Source organism: Octodon degus, unplaced genomic scaffold, assembly GCF_000260255.1.
Source record: "Octodon degus isolate 3935 unplaced genomic scaffold, OctDeg1.0 scaffold00011, whole genome shotgun sequence".
Lineage (NCBI taxonomy): Eukaryota > Metazoa > Chordata > Mammalia > Rodentia > Octodontidae > Octodon > Octodon degus.
Genome location: NW_004524587.1, coordinates 7,214,314 through 7,225,944, shown reverse-complemented (window position 1 = coordinate 7,225,944; position 11,631 = coordinate 7,214,314). Strand labels below are relative to the sequence as shown.

The window sequence follows — 11,631 nt, the reverse complement described above, 5'->3', positions numbered from 1 at the left end:
TTTTTTTTTTTTTTAAACCAGGGTCCTATTACATTCAGGCTGGCCTCAAATTTGCAGCAAACGTCTTGCCACCTGTCTTGCCACCTGAGTGCTGGGACTACAGGCACACTCTACCATGGCTGGCTGAAATCAAAATTTTCCATGAAAGAACTAAAGACTATTTAAGGTTCACTGAATAACTGTCTAGGGGCTCATAATTTAGTGAAATTGCCAAACTGGAACCCAGATCCCCTTAATCCTAGAACTACCTCCTTGATCACACTAGATTACTTCCTTAAAGAGTCTGTGCAGAAAACAGAAAATTGCAATTTGAAGACCAAACTACCAGTTGTTGAAATGTCAAAGGAATGGTACTTCTTACCTGTTAGGGCAGAGACAAAAACAAACCACAACACATCCCTACAATTGCCCTTGCAGTCACTGTGATGTGAGTTCTAAACCCTACCATTACACCTGTTAAATACAAGGACATTTTTCAATTTCCCAGAAACCTGACTTGTAATTTGTTCCCCAGAAATTACAGCAGACAGTCTGTAAGAGCTCACTTACCCAGAAAGCACTGCATGCTGCCCCAGACAGTCCACAGACATGGCAGTCGCCTGTGAGAGAGAACACAGAGTCAGTACCACCAGCAAGTCCAGCCAGGGCGCAGAAAACAGACGCTCCTCTTGCTCTTTCTTGCCCCTCATCCAAGAAGTCCCCAATTAGAGAGCACTGATAGTATAGTTCCTCACAGTAGATACTTTCACACTTCTCAAGGTCTCCCCCAAATCCCACACTCAGCCCAAAAGCAGATCTGTTACCCCCACACAAGGACAAGCTGGCACACAATAAAGTGAGGAGACAAAAGTTCTAGAGCCCTCTTAGAAGTCTGAGCAGCACAGAGCAACTAGGCACAAAGAGCCTTCTCAAAGGGGACAGGGACACTGCTTCCGCCTCCAGCACACCCACACCAAAAACATGCAAAAGGCATGTTCTCCACATGCAATATGAAATCTCCAACCAACACATCTCCTAGGTCTCTAAGTTTCCAGTAAACGACATTATTTCAGGATCCAACGTCTACCTCCCAAAAGGCTACACTGGCCGGGTGTGGTGGCACATGCCTACAATCCCGGAACTCAGGCGGCTGGGAATTGCCATGAGTTAGAGGCCAGACTGGACTACACAGTGAGCTCAAAGCTAGCCTGAATTACACAGTGAGACCCTGCTTCAAAAACAAACAGATGGGGGGCTGGGGAGATGGCTCAGTGGAATAAGCACTTCCCTCGACAGTGCAAGAACCTGAGATCAATCCCAGGCTCCACCCAAAAAAACAAACAAACAGAAAACCAGATAAATACACAAACCTCCAGAAGGCTGCACTGGGCCTAATGAATCTACATTCAAGCTGAAGCAAAAGGCTTCTAACTCTGGCAGTTATAGCCCTAAATTCTTTTATTAGGACAAGTTCAAATCTGTGTCACTCTTGTGACTTTAACATGCAACAGCTACTGTCTGGTTACGCAGGGCTACAATGCCTTCCAACAGCACAGACAAAATTGATTTTGTACCTGCTGACACAATCACAATCATGCACAATAAACAGAAATCCTCTCCCTCTCCCTTACCCTCCCTGGCCTCACAAATGGGTTTTTCATAATTGTTCACTGCCCTCAAAAAATATGTCAAAGGTAATACTGGGGACAACAAGCCAGGGTGCTCTTCCAAGAGGCTGAAAAGTGATTAATATGCATCCTTCATGAGACCAGAGTCACGAGCAGAGAAAAGCCCAGCTGGAAAGGCAGGCTGTGAAATGAGATGCCATTTCCAGAACTTTACTGTGTAATTTCTAGATTAATGTTGTGAAGGAGGGAGACATGGGGGTAGACTTGGTGATACAGGCCTGTAATCCCAGCACCCTGGGAGCTGAAGCAAAGGATTCCTAGCTCAAACCTGGCCTAAGCAACTCAGTGAAATCTGGCTCAAAATTGTTTTAAAAAGCTGGGCACGGTGTTGCACACCTGTAATCTCAGTACCTGGGAGGCTGATGCAGGAGGACTACTGCAAGTTTGAGGCCAGCCTGGGTTACAAAGTGAGTTCAAGGCCAACCTGAACCACACTGTGAAAGCTTGTCTCAAAAAGACAAAATTGGGCTGGGGAAACAGCTCAGTGGAGTAAGTGCTTGCGTGGCAAGTGCAAGGTCCTGAGTTCAATCCCTGGTACCACCAAAATAAATAAATTAATGAATAAATTAATTAATTTTAAAGAAGAGGCTAAGGATATAGCTCAAGGCAAAGGCCCTAGGTTCAATGCCTAGTTCTGCAAAGGAAGGAAGCAAGCAAGCAAGGAAGGAAGGAAAGAAGGAAGGGAAGGTTGGTTTCTCTAAAGAAGCAATGTAATCTTGGGACGCTAAATGGTAGGCAGACCTAAAATGTGGCCCAAGATTCCAGGCCTTTGGTGTACACACACCTTTCCCTCCCACTCATCTCTAATAAAGACGAATCCAGGTAATGCTGTGCAGTGATCTCACCAATGAAATGAAGATTGCAAATTAACTGGCTTAAAATAGAGAAATCTGAAACATTCCAACTGCCCATCCATGGAAGGGACAAATGAAGTGTGTGTGCTATAAACACACAATGGAATTTCATTCAGCCTTTAAAGGGAAAGAAATCCCAAAGTGCTCGCACATAAATGAACCTTAACACAGTATGCAAAGTGAAACACACTAGACTGAAAAACACAATACTGCCTGTCTCCACCTAAATAAAGCAGGCAAGTTCAGAGAAGAAGAGAACTGAGACGCAGAGGTTAGGCAGGGGGAGCAGAGAATGAGGAGTTACTGTTCAAACAGTAGGGCAGAGACTTCCTATTTGGGATGATGAAAGGTTCTCTGGGGAAAGGGAAGACTGAGAGACTTTCATTAATTTTACTGGTACATTTTATTTGTTTTTTGGTTTTTTTTTTTTGCTCCGAATGCCTTCAGGGCAGGTTTGGCTGGCTTGAGTTGTGGGGATGGAACCACAGCAACCTGAGCCTGACTACTTTGTTGAAGCAGCCACTTAAAGAACTGAGCTAAGGGGCGGGCCCCTACTGGCACATTTTAGATATACATAATGACAGTATCACACAGACTCTGTCCCTGTACATGATACATCTTGCTGCTTCTCTTTTTCCCATTCCTCCCTTCAACCCCTCTTCCCCTCCTTATTTACAAAAGCTTTGTTTGCATTTTTCCCTTCTACTCTCTTTAGTTCCAGTTTCCTTCCTTTCCTCTTAACCCAGTTCCCCTTTGAACATGTTGGTACTTGACATTATTATAGATTTAGTCCTTATTTATGCTTTCAGCTTTTCACATCAGAGAAACTGAGACACTTGAACATGTGTAACAGTTATTTCATTGAAGAGTATGGGAGAGGCCTAACCTTACCAATCACTTCAATCTAGGTCTAGAAATAAAAAAACTGGGATATTGAGGGGTTCACCATGAGACTTTCCACTGCTATCTGTAAGCGCAAAAGGGGACACCTGGCCTGAACCTGAAGGGGACACGTGGCCTCTAGGGGTGGACAGCAAGTCCTCAGCCCACAACAACACCCAGCAAGGAAACAGCTCAGTCCTACAACCCTAGGGAGTTGGATTTAGCCAAGCACCCAGAAGTATTCTTCTTCAGTGAGACTTTTGGGAGACAACGGAGCCAAGTGCTGCCTTGATTCTGGCCTGTGAGATACTCAGCAGTGTCCGGCCTTCTGACCAATACAACTGTGAGCTAATAAAAAGGTTACTTTTAAGATGCTAAGCTTGTGGTACACACTGATACACTACTAACGAAGTGTGACCTGGCAATGGCCCCAAAATGTCATGCCCTTTGATTTAGTAATTCTAACTCCAGAATCTAAGCAAAATACAGCAAAAGTTGTAGGCACAGGACCGGGGATACAGCTCAGTGGCACAGTGCCTACTAGGCAAGTACGAGGTCATGAGTTCGATTCCCAGTACCAAGACAAAAAGTTGCAAACGCAAAGCTGCTTATCTCATGCACAGGCAAACTATGTATTACTATAGTATTTTTAAAGTGGTAGTATTTTTAAAATGATGTTAACTGTGAAAAACTGTAATCCCAGCATTCCCAGAGGCTGAGCCAGGAGGTTCACAAGTTCAAGTTCAGCCTGTCTTGGTGATTCAGCAAGAATATGGCTCAAAAATAAAAGTACAAAAGAGCAGAGAATGTAGGTCAGTGTGCTTAGAGATGCTAAGAGGCAATTTGAGAGTGATGGGATTGCAGGTTTCCAGCTTGGTCCCACACCGAGAGAAGGCGGCAACCTATACTGCAGTGACTAAGAGGATTTCTTTCGGGTGGTAGGAAGGAGCTCCCTGAAGCTTACAAACAAGCTAGAAAGGTAAATGACAGTGGCACTGTACACCCTACCACGGACTAAACTTAAATGGGCTCCTTATAAGTATACTGTCGGGTGTGATGGTGCACACCTCTAATCTCAGCTACATAGGAGGCTGAAGCAGAAGGACAAGTTTGAAGTCAACCCAGGCAATTTAACAAGACCCAGTCTCGAAGATACAAGGTACCATGCCTGGTGGTATACACCTGTAATCTCAGTACCCAGGAGGCTGAGTCAGGAGGATGGCCACAAGGTCAAGTCCAGTACGGGCTACACAAAGACTTCAAGGCCAGCCTGAACTTCACAGCCAAACTCTAACTCAAAAATCTAACAATAAATAAATACATAAATAGGTCTAGGGGTGTAGCTCAGTGGTACAGTGCCCCGGGTTTGATCTTCAGTATGGGTGTCACATCTATTTTTCAATGTTCAGTTTTTTACTAGTATAAGCCTGCAGTAATACTGACTTTTACATTCATTGTAGGGAGTTGGTACATACACATCACACATCTCAAATCTTTTTCATCTTCTAGGGAAGGGATACCACTTCTACTACTCATCAGGTATACAATAACAAGGACAATCCAGCAAAAACTGCCATTAACCTCTTGGATTGTTAAGATGTGTGTGTTTTAGTAGTAATTATACTCGATATTATGACAGAATCACTGCCTGTAAGCAGATGCAGGGGCTGGGAGTTTGATCCCCAGGCCTGCCTTGCTGGCCCTGCCCCCACAGCCGCTGAGTCAGCAACTGAGACTGGGCGTGGTGGCTCACATCGGTAATCCCAGCTCTTGGGAGCCTGTGAACAGGTGGGTTACTGTAAGTCCGATCTAGTAGTGAGACCCTGAACACCCTGTAGACCCTTCCCTAAAATACAAAAAATAAATAAGTAAATAAATGACAGAATCAGATCTAACAAGCACTCCCTAAAACCCCTGGCTCTGTGCTAGGCCTCTGGGGCTTCTCTTAACTTTGGACAATCTTTCCTAGTCTTTCCCTGAAAGCCATTTTCCCCACCCCTGCCTCGTGTCGGGCCTTGGCAGGCACCACTGCGTAGGCCTCAGGCTCCCAGCGGCCTTGCTCCCTGAGTCCCCAGTGTGCCTCCCCAGTCTGCAGCGTCCAGTCCCACAGCCTTAGCGCAGCAGCAGAGACCACTGCTGACCTCTACGCTGCTCAGGCCACAGCCCATGGCGTACCTCTCCTTTCCCCACCCTATCCCAGTGCCCAAGCATTCGAACTCTTAAGTGTGAATTCATTCCAGCCCTCCAAACTCAGCCACCTCTCTGCACTTCCTGACCCTCACACCAGCGGCTTCCTCTCCCTAGAAGCTATTCTCTAGCCTCGTCCTTGTCTTTGAGGATTTAATGCAAACTCTTACAAGAAAGGTTCTCTGAATCATCCCCTCACACACATCTACTGCGAGTCAGCTGCATTTTTCTGTTTCCAGGGCTTCTCTCTGCATAGCACTTGTGATATTACAGTAGTATCTGTTCATACAGCTCCTCCAATTCCCTTGAGGGTAAAAATCAATTTGCTAGTACCTGGAAGGCATTCAGTAAGTATCTACTGCTTGATTTATTTTTATTTTTATTTTTACTTTTTTTGGCAGAACCAGGGATTGAACTCAGGCCCTTGCACTTGCTAGGGAAGTGCTTATTCTACTGAGCCATCTCCCCAGCCCCTAATTTTTGTGTGACTTTTTTTTTTTAATTTTTTTTATTATTTATTTTATTTATTTATTTTGTGTGTGTGTGTGTGTGGCCAGCTCAGCCCACCAGGGGGCGGAGGCTGGCTGGCATGTGGTGCTGGGGGATTGAACCGTGGTCCCTGTGCTTTGCTTAGCTTAGCTTGTTCTAAGTAGATGCTTTAGACCACTGAGCCATCTCACCAGCCCTGAGCCATCTCACCAGCCCTGTGTGACTTTTTAAAGTATCTACTATTGTAGGGGACATAGGTCTTTTCAAAAGCTTATTGCTAGTCAGACACAGGAACCCACATCTGTAAACACAGTGGAGGCTGAGAAACAAATATCACAAGTTCAAGGACACCCTGGGCTACACAGGAAGTAGAAACCCAGCCTGGACTACACAGTGAGACTCCATCTCAAAAACAAACCAACCACAAAAATTTATACATAAGATTCTTAGAACAACATTATTCATAATACCCAGTAAGTAGAAACAATTCAGATGTCCAAGAATTGATGAATTAATAAGTAACATATGGTACGTCCATATAATGCAAAATTATTTGACTACTGCAAGAAATGAAGCTCTGATACATATGGATGAATCTTGAAAACAGCTAAGGCAAGACATCAGTCACAAACACTCCACGCTGATGTATATGGATAGATATATAGATACTTTCTCTTCGTTCATTGAGAAGAAAGGCTTTCATTAATATTTAGATAACATGTCTGCATCTTGTCCTCTGAATTACTACAAAGACAACAAAATGCAATGTATTAATTATTGTAATTGTCCTGCTAACCTGTTTTGAAATTATTTCATCTTTTTTCTCATTAAAATGAATAAAAATCATTAAAAAACAAAACAAACAACACTCCACAATGTCTGGGTCTAGATACGTGAAGGACCCAGAGTAGGCAAATCTAGACAGAAAAGATTAGTGGTTACTGCTTAAGGCTGGGGCCCTAGGGACTGATAGGTGTTGGATAAAGGGTGTACATAGGCTTTTTTTTTTTTTTTTTTTTTAGGGAAGGGTCTATAGGGTGTTCAGGGTCTCACTACTAGATCGGAGTTGTAATGATCCACCTGTTTACAGCCTCCCAAGCCTGGGATTACAGTTATGCGCCACCATGCTCAGTCTCAATTGCCATCTCAGTACACTCTGGGTGCAGGGCTGGCACGGCAGGCCTAGGGGTCAAACCCCCGGCCTCTATGCCTGCTTGCAGGTGCTTTAATCCGCCAAGCTATTTGGCTGCCCCTATAGGCTTTTGAATTGTGGTGATGATCATGTCCTAAAAATGACTGTAATGATGGTGCACACTGTGAATACATCAAAGCCAATTGTGGTATGCTTTAAACAGGTACATTGTATAATATGGGAATTATATCAAAGAAGCTGTCAAAATAAAAAAGCTGATGCTTTAACATTTTTTCTTTTTGTTTTTGAGACAGGATCTGGCTGTGTAGTTCAAACTGTCCACAAACTCACTATGTAGTCCAGGCTGACCTCAAACTTGTGGCAATCCTCTTGCCTTGGTCTCCCAAATGCTGGGATTATAGGTGTGCATCACCATGTCTGGCTAATATTTTTATCTTTTAAAACAACACAATTATAGTACTGTACTTTATAATTGTCAAATTATACTAAACTTAGATTATATTACAAATCTACTTTGAATTTACAATTAAATTTTAGCATACACACGAATGGTTCTGTCAGAAAACTGACCACTGAGAGAATTCATCACAGAGCTTCATAGGAGTATCTGTCTACCTTGATTCAAATGCAAAGTAAGCCTCAAAAAAAATGCAAAGGAAGCCTTGTGGTAGAGAAGATTTGCTATCTACAAAATCTAGAATTGGTTTAATTGAAAAGACTTGGGAAGAAATCAACTCTTGCTTTTGCAAATCCAGCTGAATAAGAAAGAACTGTTTAAAACAAAAGCACTGTGCCTGCTCATCCTTCACATGACGCGAAGCGGTACATCCAATCAAGGCAAATCAGAGCAGGGTCCGTTCCTCTGGTGTCAGCTTGTCACAGGCCTGAGCAAAGACTTGAATGCAGGCAGTATCAGATTTCATAGGCTAAAGCCACAAGCTGAAACCCACTGATATAAAAAGGATCAGACCGTTTCAGGTGATAAGATCCAATCTCTGTTTAAATTAGAGAGACAGACACTGCTGCCAAAGCTGTTTTTGAGCCATCCCTGTCTAACGCTTACTACAAACTGTCTATCATGGCTCTTGTTCACACACTCCACAAAATGTGTGTTGCTTGGGAAGTTCCCCTTTTAAAATGTGAGCGTTCTCACCTCCTCCCAAATGAATGTGACACATACTGGGGATGACGGGATAAATCACTTCTTTGTGGAGCTTGGGTTCCTCATCTGGAAAATAGGGTGAATGAGATGTCTTCTTAAAAAATCCTCTCACTGGGCATAGTGGAGCACACCTGTAATCCCAGCACTTGAGAGGCTGAGGCAGGAGGACCATCATGAGTTTAAGGCCAGCCTGGGCTTTATAGTCAGTTCAAGGCCAGCCTGTACCACACATTGAGACTCTCCCATTTTTAAAAATAAACAGAGGGCTAGAGAGACGGCTCAGTGGTCTAAAGCACCTACTTAGAACAAGCTTAGCAAAGCACAGGGACCGCGGTTCAATCCCCCAGCACCACATGCCAGCCAGCCCCGCCCCCTGGTGGGCTAAGCTGGCCACACACACACACACACACACACACACGCAATAAATAAATAAACTTAAAAAAAATTAAAATAAACAGAAATAAAAATTAAAGGAGGGCTGGGGAGATAGCTCAGTAGAATAAGTGCTTCCCTGGCAAGCACAAAGGTCTGAGTTCAATCCCTGGTTCCACCAAAAAAATAAAAATTAAAGGGAATTAATGGCCTTTCAGGTCCATCAGTCTATTGGCAGGGTGGTAAGAAGGAACCAAACTCAGGCCCCTCCACTTGCCAGGAAGGCACTGCGCTACTGAGCTATCTCCTCAGCTCGCATCAGTCTATTTTGAGAGGCCATATTTGTTGTTCCCTGAGATCAGTGTTCTAATTAATCATACGTACGAAACACATCATATGCTTAGCGTATCCTGACCACTGTGTTAAAAAGAGTACTGTATACTGACATTCTCATTGCTTTTTTTAAAGAGAAAAAAAAAAATTCAAAACAAGGTAATAGGCAAATAGCTCAGTGGATTAAAGCGCCTGCAAGAAGGTACAGGGGCCAGTGGTTCGATCCCTGGGCCTGCCACCTGGCCCCACCCCCAGGGCACACTGAGACTGCAATTGAGACTGTGTGTGGTAGCACTGCCTGTAATCCCAGCTCTTGGGAGGCTGTAAACAGGCAGATCACTACAAGTCTGATCTAATAGTGAGACCCTGAACACCCTGTAGACCCTTCCCTAAAATAAAAAATAAAAATTAAAAAAAAAGAAAACAAGGTAATAGGGTGACAATGGTTAATACATTGTGTAGTGTCATCTTTAAAGTAGTTACTCAGGGGCCGGGGAGATAGCTCAGTAGAATAACCGCTTCCCTGGCAAGGGAAAGGGTCTCAGTTCAATCCTTGGTTCCACCAAAAAATAAATAAATAAATAAATTAGTTACTTAGAGTAGAAGATATCAGCATTTCATATTCTTATTTAAGGGCTGGCAGGGGGTGCACGCCTATAACCTCACTGCTGGGGAGGCTGAAAACAGGAGGATCACTGAGTCCAAGCTGCATAGTGAGACCCTGTACCAAATACATTAAAAAAAAATTCTCATTTAATCTTTTTTTTTTTTTTTTTCAACATGGTCTCCGCTGTGCCTGGTTCAGGAGGCTGGCCTTGAACTTGCAAGGATCCTCCTGCTTCAGCCTCCCCAGGGCTGGGATTAGGTGTGCACCACCAGGACTAGCTTTTTCATTTAATCTTTATAGTAACCCTGTAAAGCACTGGGCAGAAAGGGTAGCCACAGAAGGTCTGAGGCTGCTTTCTCCTGTCATCTTCTGGACGAGGCATCTACCAGGGGTGGCTCACAGTGGCTGTCTGAGAACTTGGATTCCAGGAGTGTTCCCATCAATCCTTGCCCCATCAGGTGGCTCCCTGCACTAACCTGGTGTGGACCAGCAACATGAGCAGCTACTTTCTTCTGGGAGTCTGGGATTTGGGTGTGCACTGGGCAGAAGTGCCTACATGCCAGGCGCCCAAAACACCTTGGGCACTGGGTCCCTAATGAGCTTCCTAACACAAGTTGTGTAAACTGATGTTGGAGAAATCAAGTGCGTCTTGCGTGACCCACTGGAGAGGACTCTGAGGCGCTGTGCCTGGTTTTCTCCACACCTCACCCCCCATGTGCATCTTTATGTCCTTTAACTATAATAAACTGTAACTGTGACTACAACTGTGAATCTTCCCAAGGACTCATCATCATGGGCGACCCAAGGAGCCCCACATAGGTAGCTACTTGCATTAAACTAGGGGCGAAGAAAGCAAAGCTTAAGAGGAAAGCAAGTCAGCCACAATCACACGGCAGGAAGGTGCCCTTCCCGGACCCTGACGCAGTCACTCTATGCCCAGCCCTCAGTCTCTGAGCTGTACTGCACTCTTCCCCATCCAGCGCCGCATCTTTACATTATTTTCTGAAAAACAAATAATTGCCCACATTCATACTTTAATAGTGACTTCCAAAATGGAGCCCAATGGTGTACCTCTGTAATCCTAGCATTTGGGAGGCTAACGCAAGAAGATTGTGAGTTTAAGGCCAGCCTGGACTACATAAAAACAAACAAAAAACAAGCAACTATGCATAGTGGTATATACCCATAATCCCAGCATTCAGGGGGCCAAACTCAACTATATAGTGAGACTGTCTCAAAATAGACCTGCTATGTTTTTCTTTTTTTTTTGTTTTTTTTTCTTTCTTTCTTTTTTTTTTTTTTTTTTCCTGCTATGTTTTTCTATCCCTGTAGTTTGCAAAATGAACTTTAAGAGAAATTAGGAAACCAGGGACCAAAGCTTGCTTGCTTCAGAAAAATGTACACATTATTAACTATAACTTTTGTCTTAGCTAAAGAATTAGCTGAGGGACCGGGGAGATGGCTCAGTGGAATAAGTGCTTCCCTGGCAAGTGCAAGGGCCAGAGTTCAATCCCCTGTTCTACCAAAAAAAAAAAAAAAAAAAAAAAAAAAAAAAAAAAGAATTAGCTTTGTTTGTTTTTGTGCTTTGATCTGCTTTGGAGGCTTTCTTCCTTTTCTTTCAATTTATTTTTTAACTGACATACAAAAACATAAAAAGTGTACACATTTATGGAGTACCACATAATACTTAAGTGATTTGCTTTTTGATACAGAGTCTTCTATGCAGCGTAAGCTGGCTTCAAACTCACAGTGATCCTCCTGGCTCAGCCTCCTCAGTGCTGGGATTGCACTGTGTGCTACCATGTATAGCCCAATGACTTGTCTTTTATTAAAGTAAAGAACAGCTTTAATCTTTCTGGAAGAGTTACATGAGTACAGAGACTTAAAAGTCACCAACTATTAGAATATGCTTTCTGTAGAAAAGA

The 11,631-nt window shown here is 43.6% G+C and overlaps 1 protein-coding gene across 1 annotated transcript in view; it reads right to left on the bottom strand.

Annotated features, from left to right (window-relative positions):
• The window catches only part of Wdr59 (WD repeat domain 59), a 98,985-nt gene that overhangs the window by 77,275 nt on the left and 10,079 nt on the right, over nucleotides 1–11,631 (bottom strand). Inside the window, exon 2 of the mRNA XM_012513509.2 lies at nucleotides 550–599. Within this exon, the coding sequence (XP_012368963.2) occupies nucleotides 550–599 (50 nt within the window). The remainder of the gene's footprint in view (nucleotides 1–549; nucleotides 600–11,631) is intronic.